Source organism: Anguilla anguilla, chromosome 7 (assembly GCF_013347855.1).
Source record: "Anguilla anguilla isolate fAngAng1 chromosome 7, fAngAng1.pri, whole genome shotgun sequence".
Classification (NCBI taxonomy): Eukaryota; Metazoa; Chordata; class Actinopteri; order Anguilliformes; family Anguillidae; genus Anguilla; species Anguilla anguilla.
The window spans coordinates 48,145,145-48,166,686 of record NC_049207.1 but is presented as its reverse complement, the minus strand read 5'-3'; the positions used below and the strand labels follow the sequence as shown (position 1 = coordinate 48,166,686).

General features: G+C 44.1%; 1 protein-coding gene across 9 annotated transcripts in view; it reads left to right on the top strand.

The window, feature by feature from the left end:
* LOC118231127 (non-muscle caldesmon-like) overlaps positions 1-21,542 on the top strand; it is a 55,158-nt gene that overhangs the window by 20,966 nt on the left and 12,650 nt on the right. For 4 of the 9 annotated variants that reach the window (XR_004766007.1, XR_004766006.1, XM_035424655.1 and 1 more), the window contains exons 1-8: positions 4,672-4,865; positions 7,044-7,150; positions 16,327-16,473; positions 18,317-18,734; positions 18,972-19,751; positions 20,491-20,532; positions 20,708-20,752; positions 21,070-21,176. Coding sequence is in view for 5 of the 9 variants with exons in the window: in XM_035424655.1 (XP_035280546.1) it covers positions 7,059-7,150; positions 16,327-16,473; positions 18,317-18,734; positions 18,972-19,751; positions 20,491-20,532; positions 20,708-20,752; positions 21,070-21,176 (1,631 nt within the window). In the remaining 4 variants the exon portion in view is untranslated. Of the gene's footprint in view, positions 1-4,669; positions 4,866-7,043; positions 7,151-16,326; positions 16,474-18,316; positions 18,735-18,971; positions 19,752-20,490; positions 20,533-20,707; positions 20,753-21,069; positions 21,177-21,542 lie in introns of those variants that run through there. The other 5 variants (XR_004766005.1, XR_004766004.1, XM_035424654.1 and 2 more) reach the window with 4 other exon arrangements.

Below are 21,542 nucleotides of genomic sequence, written 5' to 3'. Positions count from 1 at the left end.
TATTATTATTAGTATTATTAGTATTATTAGTATTATTATTATTATTATTATTATTATTATTATTATTTTCTCCATCAGGAATGGCATAGTGTCTGGGATCTGGAGTAAAATTACAGTCAGAGTAAGAAACAGCAGTGAGGAGGTGTGCAGTCACACCGACGGAACAAAGAGAACCTTTGTTTTGGCAACACGCTCGCCTTTTCTAACGGTATATTTAGTTGCAGCACATGCTTAGCTACTTCAGAAAAAGGCACTGATCCTGAAATTAGTGGGTGGCAGTGGGGATGCACGGCCAGGCGGCCTTCCTGGATGTAGATCACTGCAGGTCTCCCGTTGGGTCCAAACAGCTGCCTTTACCGTGCAATTTAGCCTGTCATTGATGAGGAAAATCAGAGCTGAAAAGCAGAAGCTATGAGCAGCTGGGCCACCGCTGGTAGTGTTGCATCTCAGCCAATTCATGTGTGAAATAATGTCCGACAGCCCTTCTTAGAATAACATTACATTTAAAATACGATATAAAAAGACAAAAGCCTCCGGCATTGTAAAGGTAAACACTTCCGATGCATTTGAGTTAGTATGATGTATTGCAAACCGTTGTGCTGCTCAAAGTCATAATGGCACGGCACTGAGTGATGAGTCAAGTATAATCCAGCGTGCAGGAGCGTTGCACTTTAATGGACTGCTTTGAAGCACTGAAGTGCACTGGGCCAAACTAACAATTTAGGAAATACATCCACCGTTCCTCATAAGGCATAATAACGTGTCATAGACAAACATTTGGACTAGCCTTTGACTTTGGCATTTTCAACAAAAATGTTACTTTAAAAAAAATCTGAATTTGACCTTTTCAAATGATATGCCCTTCTTGTCAAGGGCGGTCCTCATAAGCAGTCATAAACACAACAATTCTGCATATTATTATTTTTTTTTATTTTAAAATATAATATTCAAATATTAGTGAAACTGTCAGCCTTCAGGCTGGATTCCATTCTGTGACATTCCGTCCAGATCGTTTCACGTGAAGAAAACCGAACAGTGGCAGTCAGTGGTCTTGTCTTCGGGTATGAAATTCGACTTTGGGGGGTTTTTCGAGCGTCTGCCCTCCTCGTCATTGACAATTTGGGGACATTTAACACATGGGGCATTGTGAGGACCGTTGCCTTCTCCAGCAGAGGGGCATCAGAGGACCCGGGGGGGGGGGTACGCACAGCCATTTTTGGACTACAAGCTCTGCCCCACCCACAGACATGACTCGGTTTTTTCAGAATTCTCATTTTGAAAGCCAACATTCAAGACAACAGTTTACACACAGGACACAAATAGCTTATAGCTCATAGGCCTCGACAAAAAAAAGAAACAAAATTACTGTTCAAGAACAAAACACTTTTAAAAGACATAAAGTGGAACAGGCCCGACGGGTGTAGCTTTAATAAATGTAGCTTTTGGCAGTAAGTGATCCACGAAAGGTTGCCAAGTCTTTTAAAAGTACAGTTTCTAGAGCAAGAGAAGCAAATCAATTGATATGTCTGCGTTTAAACTTCTTTCTATTCATGTACTATACTGCTAGCTCTGACACACATCAATCCGATTCCTCTCAGGAATTACATTTGCCGACATTTGGGAGTGATGAGGGTATGGCCACACGTGACGTTTCATTTAGGAATGGAAATAAAATGGATATTTTCTTTCCAAGTGAAAAAACTCTGGTGGTAGCAGAAGAGAGCAATTCGGCTGTGCGGTGTTAACTGCACGTTCTTAGCAGAAGTGTGCCGACTCACATAAACCTAGAGATGAAAATGCGACACAAATGTGAGGGAATCCGCTCTCTTCATTCTTAAAATGAAAGAAAGATTGCCGGAAATCGCTTACAGTAATAGCTCATCCTTGTTGCTGTTTGGTTTTTGACAGTTTAATTAACTTCATAAGCACTGGGGAAAAAATAAAAAGCGTAATCTATTCAATATGGCACATATTGTAGCTTAACAACATAAACATGGGCTTCATCCCTGCAGGAACTTTTGACTTCTTATTGTTCTACATGACCTTTGACCTCTGTTATGATTCTAAATGAACTAAATGAGTTGGGCAAATTGCCAATATCGAAACCTCACCCAAAGTATTAACACTTTCATGTGAATTCGTTTTTAAAAAGGATTTATTTCTATTCATTTATTTCATTTTCTTTATCAAGGAACATTTAATAATTTTTTCCAATCTTAGTGGTATCCCTTTTCAAGAATTTATTATTTAAGTTCCTGTGATGCATACATACACATATACACACTTAAGTTCCTGTCCTGCAAATGTGCACGTACACAGGCATAAGTTCCTCTGATGCATACATACACATACACATGCATAAGTTCCTGTGATGAATACCTACAGTACGCATACACACACTTCAGCTCCTGAGATGGCTTAAGGAGAATCTTACAGCGTCGGGAGTCCTGCTGCTAGCCCCTACTGGAATTTTTACGGGTATCCTCCGGTTGTTAATGTCTACTTTTTAAAGCAAATTTATGTGCATATAAAATGAAATCTCACACGGCAGGAGCATAGCAGCGCTGGAAAGGCACAGGAAAGCTCAGTCTGTTTCACTGCAGAACAGGAGCACCTGAATTAAATGCACTCATAAATCTAGCAAAACTGCAAGTCGTTCTTTACAGTGTTCAGATAATTTCACAAATATGAATTAGCATTGTATTATTATTATTATTATTATTATTATTTTATTATCATCATCATCATCATCATTAGCAGTAGTAGGAAAGAGGGGGCGGCTAGTGCTAGGAAACAGTGCAGAGCATGACTGTATGCGTTATCAGTGTTATTGTGCAACTGTACCTGTATTTGTTATTAGCTCCTGAAGTTTACTTCCGTTTGATCCTACCATCCATTACGCACGACTGTGTCTTTTTTTGTCCACGCCCTGATCTGATCCCTGAGTTTGGTGGACTTTCCCCGCTCCTTTTTTTAGAAATTCACAGAAGCTTGGGGCGGTAAATAAAAACACTGAAGCCCTCTGCGATTCATTTTCGTTTTTATTGCGTTTCTTCTTTTCTTTTTTTTTTCCGCTGTCGTTTCCTTCCTCCCGTCATCTGGACATAATTCAGAAATTGCGTTTTTCAATCCCTCGGAAAACACAAAACACTTGTAATGTTTCCCCCCCTCCCCCCCCGCCCCCTTCCCTCCCATTCTGCCACAGTGCTCCCCTCGCCCTCTGTAAAGAGGCCAAACTAAAGACGCGACCGGCAGACACCAATCTGGCGACAAACCCGTCGCGGTCGCCCAGGTGATGAATTTACGCGGAAGTGAGAGGCGCGAGCCGAGCCGATGGCCTAATGGCGTTTTTAAGCGTACGCGGGTTCCACAGAGCTGGCGCAAAGCTGTAATTTTCGAGGTAAACGCGGCGCTATTACTCTTTGACGTCGGCTGAGAACAGGCATTTAGCGGCGGCTAGTTGAGAAGACTCGGCTATCCCGTGTTGTGGAGCACTTGAAGAAGGACTCAGAAGATGTAATTCCAATAAATCATAGACGGGGAGGGCCCTGGCATTATTCTCAAGACTGAGTGCTAGCTTTAACAAACCATGGGTGGTCTCCTTCTAGAGCGAGTAAATGCATCCATTTCTCTGTTTTTTTAGACGGCCCCAGTCGGGAACTTTTTGTCTCGAAAAAACCAGTGGGCCCCCTTTCATCAGCTACATTGCACCAGCCCCTCCCCCCTCCCCTCCTTGCCCCCACACCCCCAAACCCCCCAACTTTGCCTCCTGCAGAGGCTAATTTCATGTCCAACTATACATTACAAAACTTAAGCTTGGAGGTGCAGACAGCATCAATGGTTTTAATTGATCCATAGTACCAAAGACAAAAGATGTTTGTTTTCATTGCATGATTAGCAATGCCCAGCTTAGACATGAAGACACTCTGTGGTAAGCAATGACACACAAAACACTTATTCCCTAATCTTTCCGCAGACATGCTCGGAAAGGAAACAGTGCAAGCGTGAACACATTTAATCCATTGCCTTTTTTTACTAATTTTGTGATGGTATTACCGGGACATGTGCAAACAAAAGAGAGAACGTACAAACAAACGTGGGTTCCACATTCCTGTCATCGGTAGCTGCGGTTCCCACAAATCTCTGGCACGTTAGCGTTTCGGTTCGGAGTTGTTCTGTGGAAAGCACAGAGGCTGCCGCGGCAGTTTGCGGGAGGGAAGCGGCGTGGGACGTGGCCGATCGGAGGCAGTGCTTTAAGGGTTAGAGCGCGCACCCCTCTTTGCCCCCGCGGGTTTCCTGCTTGAGCCCTGCGGCGCTGTGTTTCGGGGCCGGGATGCCAGAGGAAGTGGAGCCCCGCGCTGAAACGGAGGAAGCCGTCCCGAGAGCCGGCCCTAAAACTCCAGATTCCAGGTCCGGCTTTAGCTAACCAGTGACAGCTCTGTAAACAAAGAGGGAACAAAAAGTCTTCAGGGGGGAAGAGAGAGAGAGAGAGAGAGAGAGAGAGAGAGAGAGAGAGAGAGAGAGAGAGATCGGTGCGAGACAGAACGGGAAAAGGGGGGAGAGAGAGAGAAGTGGTGTGAGAGCAGTGGTAGAGAGAGGGGAAGAGAGAGAGAGAGAGAAGGGAGAGTGAGAAGTGGCAAGGGAGCGAGAGGGAGAGGGGAGGGAGAGCAAAAAGGGAGAGGGAGAGAGAGAGAGAGAGAGAGGGAGAAAGCGGGCGAGCGAGGAGGCAGGCTTTTCCTTTTCTGGTAGTTATAGCTGGTGAAAGCCAGAGCAGGAATTCTTTGTCCTGCAGCGCGGGTGAGATATAAGCCAGACGGAGGAGGTGGTGGGGAATCGTTCATGGGCTAAGCGTCGACAGAGCTAAGGTACGCAGGACATTTTTTTTCTCCCCCTCCCCTGTGCGATTTCTCACAGAGAGATTTATGGCGTAAGGTTTGGGGCTTTTTTTTTTTTTTTTTCCTTGGGTGGTCCGCGGGAGTTTAACACACCCTTGGTGTTTTAGCGCGGGTGCGTTTTCTGCTACTGATTGAGTTAACATCCTGCTGTTTCTCCCTCCCGCTTCTGCTCGTCCTTTTCTTTTCTTTTCTTTCTTCTCCGGGTTTTTTCCAGCGCGGTGAGATCTTGAGATTAGCTCAGGTATTTACATGAGGCTGTAAGGCACGGGATTCATGAATGTTAATGAAGACTCAAAGGCCCTCGAAACTTAAGGAACCAATTTGTTTTGCACATCTTCGAGCGTTCACATAGTGAGCATCTCTGTTAGTGCGAAGGCGGGGTCCTCATAATATTGCAGGGTTCACAAGTGATTGCCTTGAGTTTGAGAACTATTTTTGACACCTTATTGTATTTGTCAAAGTGCTACGTTCTCTGGGAGGAATCATTAAACACCAATGGAGTATACTTTAATTTTGTAAGCTTTATGATCTTGTGGATTGATCTATCTTGACCAATCAGAATATTGGACCATCTCTGTTGAGAGTTGAAGATAATTGGCAGTGCCCTTAAGATCTTTGTCTGTTGTTTGTAGAAAGCCTGCACTTATTTATCTTGCATCTTTGACGTACATAAGTTGAATGCTCACATGATGGAAATTCCAAAACATGCAGACTGAACACAATGCTTGGTTGTTGTCAGGTATTAAAAAGAACACTATAATGGAATTTATTTTCAGATACAAATGAGTTTGAATAATTCTTGGCGAAATGCCATTGGTGACCAAGCCCTCCTTTTACAATTGGGATACAAGACTGGATGTACAAAAATGGAGGAAAAAAAGGGTAAAATATCAATTATTTTTAAAGAACATTCATTTAACCAAACAGACCCATTTGGAGGGGCAGGACCCAGCTGTGGTTTTGCATAACATTCGGTCTACTGGGTATTTCTGGCTGGCGGTTCTCTGCTATCTGTACCTTGACTTCCTCTCTGGACTGACAGGGCTCAAGAGACAACAGGATGTTGGAGCCGGGCGGGGCCCCGCATGTCAGAAGCATGCCAGATGTTCTGAAAATAACCACTCAGCAAAAGGGCATCATTTCCCACAAGAATGTCAACACAGTATTTACCACACAAAAAAAAATAACAATAACACCCTCAAATAGCATTTATGGATTAAGAATAACGACACTGAGCGATTCTTTAAGACGATGCTTGCGTTGGAGACGGTTGAGACGCATGTGGAAGATGTATATATTCACCCAGTGTATCCCAATGGGCCTGAAGCTCCCGGTGGGTCATCAGAAGGGTCGAGGTGGGTCGCAAGATACATGTGAAAAGCATGCAGTTCTTTCATTCCATATTTGAACATATGTGAGGCTAAGGTTTAAGCAGGGGGCGGGGTCAGGGAAAATGTCTTCGCTCTCGGTGGGGGCGGGGCTCGGAGGGGTTTAGGAGCAGTAGTGTAGCCCACACGATGAGAGGGGGGAAAGCGCAGTGGACTCTGGGATTGGAATCTGCTCTGATAAGTCTTTTGCAAAAAGCGCTACCAGAAACTTCCTGTCACCGGCTGGCTCCCCTGCACTCATCACCTTCAATAAAAGTGGAGGTGATGAGCACATTCTGCCATCAGGAAGCGACACTGCCCTTCCTGACGGCAGACACAGATGTTCGTGTATCTACAGTATGGCCTGGATTCCCTGAAAACGGGCCCTCAACTTTAACTCTCATTAAAAACGCCAAGTGCGTGTCGCTTTTCATCACAAACAGTTTGGCGAGTTTCACTGCATCGGAAAAGGAAGCAACGCGTGTATTTATCAACTCAAAACTTAGGACAAATATTTATGTCTAGAAGTTGCCTTTTTTTCCCCCTTCTTTCTTCTTTGTAAAACATTACTATACATCTGAGATACAGAGCACAAGGCTGAAATGATATGTATATTTTTCCCCCCTTCACAAATTAAGATTGGCCAAAAAACCGTTTGCGATCAAGAAAAAATATATATACATGCTGTCGAAATGTCACACTTTGATCTGAGTGGAGGACCGAGTTGTTGAGTTATGGGGTGCGATTAGCACTGACTAACTAAATAACGTGTCCTTTTCAGCCTGAAAGGGGGAGCATGGATCCAGTGGCCGCCATGGAAGACGACTTCGAACGTCGCAGGGAGCAGAGGAGGCAGAAGCGGGAGGAGATGCGATTGGAGGCGGAAAGGTGAGGTGCGCCTGAGTCCGTCTGAGCGGAACCAGGTCAGGCTGCGCCGAATGCCTTGGCACTAGCATTGCCAGTCATGGCACCTCATCGCTTTGCAAAGATCAAGGGTAACATGGTTCTCACGCTATACTGCAGGTGCAGCTAGGGATAGGTCTACTGCAGGTTTCAAATCCAGGCCCACGTTGCCCGTTTTACACATCAAGAGATACAGCTAGCTTGCCAAGCTATAGACTAATGTCCCCAGCCGTGGGAACTATTCGTGGTCTTACTGAATCTTCAAGGAGTGACATCACCTTCTGTAGATGTTCTAGTGCTTGCTGACATTTCAAAACTCCTGTACGTGATCTTTGCTGGTGTGTGTTTACACACCTCAGACGCCGTCACCATCGTCAGACAGAGTGCTGCACGGTGTCTTATCTTGGTTCATAATCGTTAGGCAGCTGTAGATAAAAGCATGAATTTAGCGGACACGTAAAATTTACAAGCTCTGTCAAACAATGCGTGTGATTTAGGGTTATGGTGCAGAGGGGTGTATTTCACTTTGAGTGGAATCTGCGGGGAGCGTGGAGCGTGCTATGGTCTATAAATGCATTACTTCTGCAGACAGAGTGCTCTTAGCTGTCAGAAGCGCCGTCAGCTCCACCTCCGGGCGCCCTAGATGGCCTGTGATCTGCATGCCAAGTTGGAACCAGTTGACTCACCCCTGCGTTGTTGGATTTGCTTCAAGCTTGCTTTTTTTTTTTTAAACAAAAAAAGACAGCCGATATCCATTGCCCCTCCTCCTCCACTTTCCTAAAGATGTTCAGATGTCTCCATAAAGAGTCTCAGTAACCCTCATCTTGTCCCAGGGACAGAGAGATGTTTACCTATCAAATTGAAATAAATAAATAAATAAATATGTTTGCCACTCCCTCCCCCCAAGGATGATTGGAGGTCAGGGGGTGGGGGAGGGGGGTCCTCCTGGGACAGAATGGCAAAAGGATCACTGTTACATACTTTAGGCTATGGTCTGAGTCTTTGTAGGGGTGCTTCATTACACTTTTAACCTAGTATCCATTTTTTACAGCAGTATGTATATATACTGTAGCAATTCAATCCTACCGGTGAATTGAACCAGCAATTGTTGAGTTACAAGCCAATTTCTCGAGCCACTACAGGCCTACAAGCCAACGTTATACTGCCCTGTCGCTGATCAGTTTTCCTGTTAGGCAGTGGCCGCACGCGCACCAGTGGTAAATCTACCCTACTAATCTGGGGCCTCTGCCCAAGATGTTTCAGCAATGAACATGTTGACAGGACTGTTTAATGACTTTGCCAGGATATTTGATAGTCGACAGTTGCTAACAGTGTAGTTGATTCTCTCACTTCTTGTTAGGCTGTTGCTGGCTCTATGGGGCAATTTCTCTTAACGGTGCTTGTACAATTAATCAGATATCTTGATCAGCAAAATTGTCTGAAATGTTTTTGCTGGATCTGCCTTGAAAAGGGAAAAATGCATGCAAAAATCTTTTGTAAATCTGGTCTTAAATGTAGTAACTATCCTTTTCTGTGAATACTGCCTCCTCTTCTAAACCAAGTAAATGTACTTATGGACATCATTCTGTTATGTAAATTTAATGCAATGTAAACAAGGTGCGATGTTTAAATTCATTTGGATTCAGAACTCCTCATTGGGAGGGGGGCTGCAGGGAGGGCTCATCCTATTAAGGCTGTTTTCCAGTGTGTGGATGGACCCCATGGTCTGGTATCTGTTAAGGCTCTGTTCCAGTGTGTGGATGGGCTCCATGGCCTGGTATCTGTTAAGGCTCTGTTCCAGTGTGTGGTTGGTCCCCATGGTTTGATATCTGTTAAAGCTGTACCAGTGTGTGGATGAGCCCCATGGCCTGGTATCTGTTAAGGCTCTGTTCCAGTGTATGGATGGGCCCTGTGGTCTGGTATCTGTTAAAGCTCTGTTCCAGTGTATGGATGAGCCCCATGGTATGGTGTCTGTTAATGCTCTGTTCCAGTGTATGGATGAGCCCCATGGTCTGGTATCTCTTAAGGCTCTTTTCCAGTGTATGGATGAGTCCCAGAGTCTGGTATCTGTTAAGGCTCTGCTCCAGTATGTAGGTGGGTCCCACAGTCTAGCATTGAATCCAGACAGTGCCAGTGCTGACAGTGGCTGGTAGCCCCGCATGGTGATATAGCTGGTGGTTGCATCACCCAGGGATTTGAGGGTTTCAGTCATCTAAAATGACAACTCATCCCTAACTAGCAGGGACCCGCAGTCTGCTTGCAAATGTTGCCCATGACATAAAGTGTAGTGACTGTGTGAGCTCAGCTGGTGGACGGTGAGCTCAACTGGTGGAGGGTCAGCCCAACTGATGGAGTCTGAGCTCAACTGGTAGACTGTAAGTGGATGCTGGCCTGCTCTCTTCTGAATCATGATCAGTGGTTGCAGCCGTGAGCATGTCTGGTGGATATAATTGGGTATTCCAAATCTGAGGGGAAAAAAGGATGAAAAAAACCACATGGAACCGTATGTGTATGTTTCAGTTTGGAATATTCAATTGTATTCACCAGCATGTCTTCAGTTTGCAACTTGAATTTCAATTCATTTCCTGAACTGAAGACTGAAGAGGAACTGTTGTAGGCCAGGTGGACTGGGTTGAATTTCCTGGACAAAGGGTCAGAACACCCAGTTCTAGCCACATAATAGAATATAATTTTGGCAGTGCAATTATTATGCACATTCATATTGAACAACTATGTCAATCTTCCACATCAATGCTCAGAAATGTTCACAAACTCTGGCTTTCTGCTTTATGTAGGCCTATTGAAAGCCCATGATTAGCTTGCTGTAGAACATAGTAACACTTCCATATATGGGCTATTGCATGCCATGTTTACTTTTATTTCACTTGTAAATTACCTTTGTTGATCTGGTTTCTGTCATGAATTGCAGTTAAAAGTTGGAAAAGGACCTGCTCGAATAAACTTGAGCTTTTACAACGAATGAAATAAACCAGTCCAGGGCCAAAAGGCATGTGCCAACTTCTAAAACGATCTGTGTTTTGTTACGCAAGAGAAACTAATTGCTTCCAAGTAATTGAAAAGTACAGTAGGTCGAACATGGCAGTCTATAAATTAATTTAGCTGTTTGTTTTAACGGCACATCGTGAAATCAGCTTAATTTCTGCTGTTGGCACCTTGGAACTACACTGAAAAATTTGGAACTGTCAGAATCATGAAGAAAATTCTACATGTGGAGTTCTGCAGAAAATTAACAGTAGTTGTTGTTTTAGTTGTCTTTGAGTTTGTATGATTCTAGGGGGTTATTAAAGATTGTTTATGATTATGTGGACAGCTGACAGGCCAGTTTAAATTCACTAGAGTCACTTTACAGCTCTGGATTCAATTAGTTTCTGTTGTGCATGAAAAAAATAAAAATAAAACCCGCGTTCCTTTTCTTTTTTCTTCAAATTGAATTCATATTGGTTATTGTTACTAAACTTTCCAAACGTTCTTGGTGAAGTGAAAACTAAAAACTACTGTTATTTGTAAGTTAAGAACAATATGTGCATGTTATTCTAACTGAAACTAAAAAAGACTGTTGCTTTTTACATCGTTGACCTCATCCGTTAAAATCAATCCAAAGCTTTACTAATGCAAAAACCTCATCGGATAGATACGTTTTCCCTGGGGATTAATGGACTGTGAGATCGCTAAGCCGTCTGCATTAAGAATGTTTACTGTAAGGGTCACAAGGGTGGTTTCCTACTCGCTGGAGTTTCCCTTCCTCCTGGACGTGCAGCGATCGCACGGCCATATATGGGCGGCCAGTGCAGATGTGCGGCTGAACCCGGGAGGAGGGATCGCATCGGCGCGCGCGTCGCTCCTGGTGGGAGTCCTCGGCCGTCTGAGGAGGACCGTAGAGAGAGAGAGCTTTGACGAACGCCACCGCCCCGTTCGCTCGTCGGCGCCAAGTTCACTTCTGCCGTTTTAAGAAAGCAAGCCGTTCTGTGGTCTGACAGCCTTCAGCTCCCCCCTCCCCCCGACTGCCTGCCACACACACCCCTGTCTTTTGTCAGACTTCACTTTTCCCTATCTGCGGTCCAGAGAGCTTTTCGCAGGCAATCTGCATCAGTAACAGTGAGACGCTGCGGGCTGTGAGCGCCAACTTTATCTCACCATCCATACGTTCCCATAGATTACTTCAGCTGAGGCGTAAACATTCTTTTTAAGTGGCCCCCGTTGTCAGCACATAGTCAAACCGCTAAAAACGTACCCCAATAAGAAAGGCGTCAAATCCGCGATGCGATTCTGGGATTACGTATTTGACCTACGACTGTTTCGCATTATTTTCCTTCTTTGGCACAGCGTGTGTAATTGTTGCCTTCCACTTAAAAGTTGTTTTTTAAAAGCCGGACTGCAGTGCGGGTGACTCCTCCTGCCAAAAAAAGCAAATGGAAATACACTGACAAGGGCCACGGTGATGTAAAATTCTCTATGATAATGATTTTCAAGGTCAATGATTGGAATAGCCTAGCGTGTCGGTAAACGCATCGTTAACAGCAGGGAAACCATGTGCTAGGAACCAGGAGACTTTTCCTGAAAGTGTATAATTAGTTAGCTACCCCTTTATCGATCCATGTAGCATTTAAGTTCTGATTACTTCCAGTGCTTAGCTAGCTATAGATATCCTCAACTAGGCCGATGGAACAATTGCTTAGGGGACCGTTTGCACAATGTAGTGTGACAAATCGCTCTAAGAGCTTCACGTTCGTTTGTTTCCCGTAAGGTACTGCCAGTGTGTTAATTTTGCCACCATTCAGTGAGATTACTTTAAAATAACGAATAATATAATAAAGGGGGCGCACACAGAGCAGTACACGTAGACAGCGCTAAATAAATGAAACAAAACAAAATCTGATTTTGTGCGGATTCCTGACAAATGAAAAAAGAAAGTTTTATTTAATATTTTGTTTTTCTTACATTGGGCTATTATCAATATATAGGCCTACCTATATATTTCATATGTAATGTACAATCTAAAATTGTTCATATTATTCATAATTGTTCATGTTCATGTTAATTTAATTGTTTTTGGGATAATGGGATGCTAATTATTGTACCATAGTAAGAACCTGCAACATTTTGCCTGTCCTACACAGTGCCACTTTAGACATACTGCCATTTTAGACATATTGATTCAAGGTGGCCTTTGCTGTGTGTGAGAAACTTCCAGAGGGACAGCTGCAGTTTCTTCAAAACCGCAGATTACCAAGCAAAGACCAATAACAACGACAAAACAACCAAGCCTCATACAACACAGGAAAAGCCAAAATGTTACCAAGGAAATGCTTTTGGGTTTTGTTCCAAGAAAACACATTGGATATTTTTTTTTCAGATTGTATGTAGTCATTTGTGGTTGGAGAATTTCTAATCCTTCCTGGTTATGCGCTTTTTTATGGACGCAAACGCGGTTTTGTAGTTCACAAATCAAACTCTAGCTACATTCCGTCTCGGGAAAATAGGCTCTCTAATGATCAAAATGTAGTTTGTGTTTTCTCTGCTGCTGTACAGCCATTTGGAACAATTAGCCGAAAGAACTTGTAATTATGTTGTCACTTCCTCCCTAGAACTCTTTTTTACGGTCTCAGTACATTCCTTATTGCCCTCAGTTTTCATTAGCATGCATTCATACATTTTGAATAAAAAAATAAAAATAAAATAAAAAAACGGGTTGCAAAGCTTTCTCGGTCTAAAATGTTAACTACTTCTTTGCCTGCCATAGAGTTCCCTGCTATAAACCTAAAATGTCAACTATAATGACCATTTCCCCTCCCTCTTTTTGTTTAATTTTACAGTGTGAAACGTACTCTAGTTGCATTAAATGACATAGGCCTATATGCTTTTCTTTGCTGCAATCTACTGCTGTATGTATTGAGTGGTATGCAATATATATGTGTCCAGCTGCATTCAGCTCCAGCTCCACGAGTCCTTGCTGTTCTCCTGTTCAATTGATTACAAGATAAGCAGTAGAGTCAATGTTAAAATCTGTTGTGCAGAGATTTCTCCCTTGACCTTTGACACAGGAAGTGAAGTGAACAGGGAGGGTGAGGGGCTTCACGTCTTCACCGATTAGCTTTGCAGATGTAAACTTCCTGCCGAGCGTGCGCTTTGTGTGCGGAGAAAGTTTCTTCTCAGGAAGGCCGGCCTTGCTTGTCGCTGGAAAGTGGGGCGAAGCAAGATAGTGAAATTTCCTCGTTGGTTTAACGGCCCCTCCTCACAGGCTGCATAAACCCAGCTGTGAGAATGAGGAGGCTCTCTGTCTGCGCAGTACTGTAGATGCAGATTGTTTTATGCGTATTTGTCAGTATTTAAGTATTGGGGCTTCCCAGCTTAAGGATATAAGAGTTCACACACTGAGCATGAGTTCACATAGTTAAAATTTTTCTTTTTTTCTTTTTTTTAGGAGCCATTACAAAACCAGGGAACCAGCCTTTTACTTATTTGTTCAACGGTTGAGTACACATTATCGGAATGGTTTCCCATACACTTCTGGTGCATGCCAGCCCTGCTGAGGCATTGTTTGGTGTCGGGCAAAAAAAAAAAAAAAAGAACGGAGGAAGATGGGCAGGCTGTTAGCTGTAGTTTCTCACACTGGGCCTCAGGGCCTGTTGGGCTGTGGGCTTCGTTCCTGCGTCGAAGTCCTCCTGCCTTTTCTGCTCAGAGCTCTGGGATCCGGGAAAGAGCTGCAGACTCTGGAATGTTTTGACTGCTGCTTTTATTTCGGAACAGTATTCTGCCGGAATGTTCCAGCGTTCGGTGTCTGAGAGGAGGGAGGGTTTTTTTTCTTTCTTTTTTTTTTCTTCTTCTGCTTCTTCTTCTTCTTTTTCTTTCCCTCAGGAGACGAATAACCCTCCCTGACCATTACGCTGCATTTAAGGCGGATGCGCTTTTACAGGGCAGCTTACGAATCAAAGTACATAAGCGTATTCGAAAGGTTCGAAAGAGAGCAGCGAGTGTCTACAAAAATATTAAAGTGAACACTCTTAAAGCCAGCTGCAGTGCCACAAGGAGTGCTGGAATTGACTATCAACCATCAACTAGCCTGACAAACTTGATATACTATACACATACAGTACAATAGTGTGGTCCTGAAGTGCTTCCATTTATAGATGGTACAAAGTAGAGTACCACTAGTATTACTGCTTGACTAGTAGACCATTGCAGGATTAGAATGCAGCAGTATTGCAGTGGCCGAGTGGAACTTGCATTTTTCCTTTTTTTTTTCCTTTTTTTCATTTTGCTGGGACTTCTCCAACAGAAACAATGCTGACATTTTTTTCAGCTGATCTTCTTTTTCACTGACCTTTCTCAGTTCAGAACTCCCAGTGGGGTGTGTTCAATTTCTGTTCTCTCTGAGGTCTGACCCCACCCCTCACAAACACACACACACACACACACACACACACGCACACACACACGTACACGCACGGACACACACATTACAACATCTGTAAATCATTCCAGAAGAAGCCAGGAAGAGCGGAGAGGAAATAATGTCCATCTTTAATCAATGGGCCGTTTCAACCCTCCCCCCCGCCCCCCCGCTTCAGAAACCCGGGGGCCTGTGGCAGAGTCACGCTCAGCAAGCCCCCATGAACGAGCGGTTCTGCCGGGCACCGGCCGAGGAGGAGGAGGTCGAGGAGGAGGGAGGAGGAGGAGGGAGGAGGAGAGGGCGGGAGCGCGGGGCTTAGCGTGGGAATGAGGAGCTCTCGGAGCAGGGCCACTGTGAAGGTCCTTCCTCTCTGGCTCTCTCCCTCTGTTTTTATTGTCATTTTTGAAATGTTTGGCTGCCGGAACCTTCTTTTTGCTAATAGCGCTCCTGTCTCTTTATTTGAATGGAGTCATCTGGTCTTCTCTGCATTGGGCAATGCACTTCCTTCAAGAAACATTTTGTCATACCAATTTACGACTATCGCTGGAATATCTTATAAGATGGCGGATTGATTACTGTGAATCAATTAGTGCATGGCTCTAGTAGATTTGTGTTAAAAAACTTGCTCCTATGGTTAAGGTGAGCTATTTATTTTCAACATATGCATTGTAAATGGACTAGGACCAAGGTTTTTTTTTTAATACATTATATTAACAGACAATAACTATATGAACAAAAACTAAAAAAGAAAATTACTTAGCATCATAGTTGTCTGATCTTCAGAAGAATTTTTTAAAAATTATTTTATGTGTGTGTGTGTGTGTCCATTAAAGTCTTGTCAGTATATTTGTTCACTCTGTTTTTCCATGTTTCGCATGATAAATCACAATAGCCTTTTTTTTAACCAAAACACATGCAGTAATATCTGCGCTGGCGAAAACAGCAAAATGGAGTTTTGGCAACAACAAAAAAATCATATTGCTGGAGGGTAAGAACTGCTTCTTGGAAGTGCGATTGGACATACAGATTACACATCATATTACCATTGGTTTTGCGTGCCTCGAGGGGGAATGCTTGGTATTCCCGAAGCCGCTGGTTGTGTACGCAGCCCGCACTCTTTTGTTTACATTCTTTCCGCCCATTGAAAGTTTGCGCTCACAAACAGCGCGGGCCCCGGCTGGTTCAGGTCCATGTTTGGTAGTCTGAACGCCTCACCTCAGGACGAAAGGAAGCTGGTGAGGGAGGGGCGCTGTAGGTCAGAGACAGTCTTTAACATCAGATTGTGGGATTAGCAGAATACATGAGTAAAATTATCCCTGCCGTAGTTATGGCAGTGCTGTTAGCTGTGTTAGCTTAGCAGGTGCCCCTTCTCTGTGTTAAGTCATGCTGCTGTGTTACCCTATGCTTTGTCTGTTTCTCATAGTTTTCCATTTTACATGAATAATTCTTGCCCATTATCGGGCCTCTTAGATTTACTCCTGTACTAAGCACCTCATCTGACAGGCCTCTGATCTCCTAACAGCTGCTAACGGGCTTGTCTGTGCACAGGTGTGGGTAGCAGAATGCCCCTCTGTTACTAGATGAAGTTGCCTATGAATTCCTCTTACCTGCGTCCAAACCACTTTTCAATGTGTTTTTTTCCCTCATCACATGTCCCATCTGATCTGTGGAGCATTTGTGGGTTTTGTGAAGCCAGGAGTAACACGTATCTCTCTCTCTATGTATGTGCGTGTGTGTGTGTGTGTTCCAGGATGAGTTATCAGAGGACTGATGATGATGATGAAGAAGCAGCTCGAGAACGCAGACGCAGGGCTCGGCAGGAGAGACTGCGCAACAGGGAGAACGAGGAGGCGGCTGCCGTGACAACGGAGAGCACCACGATCAACAACACCAACAGGTAACCGTCTCCAACCAAATCCCTAACCCCTAACAGGAAACATCACCAACAGGTAACCATCTCCAACCAAATCCCTAACCCCTAACAGGAAACACCACCAACAGGTAACCATCCTCAACCATAACCCTAACCCCTAACAGGAAACACCACCAACAGGTAACCATCCTCAACCATAACCCTAACCCCTAACAGGAAACACCACCAACAGGTAACCATCCTCAACCATAACCCTAACCCCTAACAGGAAACACCACCAACAGGTAACCATCCTCAACCATAACCCTAACCCCTAACAGGAAACCTCATCAACAGGTAACCATCCTCAACCATAACCCTAACCCCTAACAGGAAACACCATCAACAGGTAACCATCTCCAACCAAAACCCTTACCCCTTACCAGAAGCACCACCAACAGGCAACTATCTCCAACCATAACCCTAACCCCTAACAGGAAACTCTACCAACAGATAACTATCTCCAACAGCTGGGTGCAGCTAAATTCAAAATGGGAGTTCTGGGTGGGGGATTGGCTGGTCCTGACTTAAGCACCCTGAAGTATAATATAGAGAAAAATAGTATGGAAGGCAAATAACAAAGCTTTTTATTAAAAGCAGCAGTGACTGTCTCTCGGCTGCGGGACATTGCGCAGGCTTACTGCCTCTTACCCAGAACCAGGAAACAGAAGGCTCAGTCTGGCCCGTTCGTGTGTTCCCCTCTCTTTCAATAATGCATGCGTGTAACCCGGTCCCTTTGAGAGGAAACTCCAGCTGCTGTAACCGTATCCCTGACGAATCGAGCCCCCGGCTCTTCTCCCCGGCTCTTCTCCTCTCTCCCGTCTGTCTGTTCCTCTCCGATGGCTTTCAGCTGACGCTCTCCGCGCTCTGCAGATCAGAGGTATCCGCGGCTCAGGGGTATAGGCCAGGTCACTGCGGTGGATGTGATGGACCTGATGTACTTTTGGTCATATTTTAGACCTTGTGAGAAGGCTCACCCCCCTACACCCCCTTTTATGTAGAAATTGACAAAATAATTGGGGGGGGGGGGAACATAGAATGTGGCCCAGATTTCGACAAGATCTCGACTTTGTTCCACCAGAATCATGCAGATGTGCATTGAGCGCATTCATCGGGGCACAATGGCATTGCTATCGTTAGCCGTACCAGTTCTGGGCGTCCGGTGAACCGTTGAGTCAGAATTCGTTGACCTCTTTTGGTATGTGTGCGCGTAGCCGTCGGATGCGGGACCCACAGCGGCATGCATTTCAGCTATGCGGCGCGTATGCAGAGGTATGCGGTGGAAACCGCCATTCAACACCCTCGCGGAACAATCCGGACCGCTGTCCGATGAGCCCATTGAAGAAAACGCGTCAATGAGCTTTTGTGTCCGCAGAGGGCGACTGGTGTGTGTGTGTCCAAATGCCAACTCTGTGATTTCATGACCTTAAACTCGAGCCAAATAAGAAAAATCAATAGAATTATCATCCTGCTTGTTACCCCGTTTCTGTGGTTTATTTTGTCCAATTGTATTTTGATTATTCATTTTTAATACATTGACTGGCACATTGATTTACTGATTTTTTTTTACTGATTGATTCATTATTTGATTTACTAATTTTTGATTGGTTGATTATTGACATTTTGATTGATAGATTTTTTTCCTTTCATCCATTGATTCATGGAGTGGTTGATTGATATGTCAGCTAATTGATGATTTCTTTAATGGATTGATTGTGCAATTAATTTATTGGGTGACGGATAGATGAACTGATGAATGGATTTGAGTGATTGATTGATTGAGTGATAGATCAATTGATGGATGTGTTGGTTTATTGTCTTACGGCAGTGTGACGGAGACAGTCACCACGGTGACCGAGGTGGCCACCGAGGACGACCAGGCGCTCCTCGACAGGCTGGCCAAGCGAGAGGAGCGTCGCCTGAGGAGGATGAAGGAGGCGCTGGAGAGGCAGAAGGAGCTGGACCCCACCATCGCCGACGGCAACGATAACGGCCAGGAGGAGCAGCCGGAGGGCCGGAGGGGACGGCACCGCGGCGAGGAGCAGGAGGAGCTCAACGACAAGGCCCCCGAAACCAACGCCTGGAAGGCGGAGAAGAAGGAGGAGCCGGAGGAGGTGAAACGTCAGGAGAAGGAGGCGGCCGTGGAGGAGAAAGAGGAGCCCGCGCCCGAGGAACCCCCAGCGGAGCCCGAGGAGCCGGAGGAGGAGGTGGAGGAGAAACCGAGGAGGTCCTACCTGAGAGAACAGGTGTGTTCTTTCTCCATCCCGCAGTCTAAAATGTACATTTTTCCAGCACCTATTCCAGTGAACATATTTGTGTTGTCCTATTTTGTTTCTTTTGCCTTCGGAAAAAAAGAAAATCCAAAAAGATCATGCATAAAAAATAATGGATGACATTTATTTAATAATTTTAATCTGGATGTTTGAGTTCTTAGGGCTAGTTATTTAATTTGGCAGGAATTGTAACACAATTTTATTTTATAGGAAGAGGTAGAAGAAAAAACTGTCACATCAAATAAAGAGGTTGAAGAAATAGCTATTATTTCAAACACAGAGGTCGAAAAAATATTACCATCTAAGGTGGAGGAACCAGAAATAGCAAAGAAAGAGGTTGAAAAAGAACCTGCAATTTCCAAACCAGAGGTTAAAGAACAACCTGTGACATCAGAGGAAGATAAACCTGTTAAATCAAAGAAAGAGGTTGAAGTGGAACTTATCATATCAAAAAATGAGTTTGAGGAGAAACCCGTGGTAGCAAAGGTGGAAGCCAAAGAAAAACCTGTGATGGTAAAGGTAGAGGTTGAGGAAAAACCTGTGATCACAAAAGAAGAGGTTGAAGAGAAACCTGCGATAACGAAGAAGGACATTCAAGAGAAACGTGTGATAGCAAAGAAAGAGGTTGAAGAGAAACCTGTTGTAACGAAAAAAGAGGTTGAAGACAAACCGTTGATAGCAAAGAAAGACATTCCAGAGAAACCTGTGATAGGAAAGAAAGAAGATAAAGAGAAACCTGTTACAACAAAAAAAGAAGTTGAGGAGAAACTGGTGATAGCGAAGAAAGATGTTCAAGAGAAGCCTATGATACCAAAGAAAACGACTGAAGAGAAACCTGTTTTACCAAAGAAAGAGGTTGAAGACAAATCAATGATAACAAAGAAAGGTATTCAAGAGAAATCTGTGACAGCAAAGAAAGAGGTTGAAGAGAAATCTCTCCTTTCAAAGAAAAAGGTTGAAGAAAAAACTACCATATCAAAAAAAGAGGAGGTATTCTTAAGATGCTGATATCACAGTTGAGTGTGATCCACTTGAGCCAAGCTTCACCCATAAGCTGGATAACTCAAAATTTCTGAATAAATCCTGACCTGAATTTAATTTGTTATTTCAAAATGTTTTGAGATTTGACTTATCCAGACTTTTGCCTTATTTTGAATTTGCGTGTGTTCAAATGGCATTTCTTCACTGTTTACAGCACCAACGCTGTGTGATGGAGGCACTGTGTGCTGTGTCCTTCATTGATAGGACGCATCACTGTGATTTACGGTCACTGTTTGGTCACGTGTGAAGTCACGGTGTGGTTGATGGTGCAGGCTGTGCTTTTCCGCTTGTCTTGACACCAGTCTTGCGGGTTGTTCCCATTGTACTTCACTGCTTTAGCTGTCTTGCTGCTCTGAGCTCACTGAGTTGGGCTTGGCTGAAAACACCTTTCTGTCGAAACCTTAGCCTGGATTCAATCAAAATCTGTCCTTAACTTTGACTTGCAAGTAAACACAAGCGTCATATTTTTTTCTTCACAATTTCAGTTTGACGAGTTACGGTCGTTTTAGTGATTGTCGGACACGGCAAACGGTGTTTGTGAAGGAATAAAATTGCTTTTGTTATTTACAGTTAAGCTCAAGCATTGATTGAATCTCAGCCTGTGTCTCAAGTAAAGATCCTAATCCTATTTGCTGATCTTCCCAAGTGGTTATGCTTACTCGGTTTCCCACTTTTTTTTCCCATCAAGGTAATAGAGGAGAAACGCAAAAGTCCCTTCATGAAAGGACAGGTAATAGTCACACTGTGTGTGGTTCGAGCCCTAAAGTGATATTGCTTCTCTTTGGATGTTCCAGGCGCTTCTGAAAAAAGGAATCATTTATGCTTTAAGGGCTAAATTGTTCCGATGTTCTGAGAAAAACCTGCCCTTTATTTGCTGAGAATTAATGGTTGTGCTATTTTAACAGGAGGCTGTAGAGGAAAAGACAAAATGGTCCATCAGAAAAGAGGAGGTGAGTCTTTCATTTCTCTTCCTTTTCTTCAAGCTTTTCTGTGTTTTCTGCCCAGGGTATCGTACATTGTAAAAACTTTCCAGATATGCTTGCATTTCCCATCAAGGAGTCAATTAAGAAAACCGATAAAGATCTTTCAAGAGGGAAGACGCTGGAATATTTGTCTTTTTCCACCATTGTTACTGTATTACTTAGGCTTGAATCAAGGTGAATTAGTCTATCATAAACATCGATGTTTGTGATCTAGCTGTGTAGTGACGACAGAGAAGCCTCTCTCCAGTGGAGTGTCACAATCACCTGTTTGTTTCTGCATGAAGGTGTTTGAGAAGAAGGTGAAGGAAGTCACTCCGCCGTCCAAGCAGCAGAACGGAGCGGTCCATGACAACACCTCCGCCAAGCACAAGAAACCCGAGAGGACTCTGAGGTGAGCAACGTCTACTGACCGAAACATGTACTGACCGGTCTCGATCTGAGACCCAGTGTTCAGTTTGAACTCAAAGAAAAAGGCGAGCTCCCGCTCAATCTGTGACCTGGCTTCAATCAGGACTTGTCTATAACTTTCAGTCAGAAAAAAAAAGTGCTAATGTTTTTTTTGTTTTTTTTTGGGGGGGGGGTGGGGGCTTTTCATTGGCAAGTTTGACTCAGTAAATGTGTGTGTTTGTGGTGAAAAACGAAATGCTTTCATTTCAAAGCTAAGGATGAAATTTGACTGAGTCCAGGCCTGTGTGCCAGATGTTATTCGCTGTGAAAGACTTCAAACTAGGATCTGAATCACGATTCGCGGGAGCCA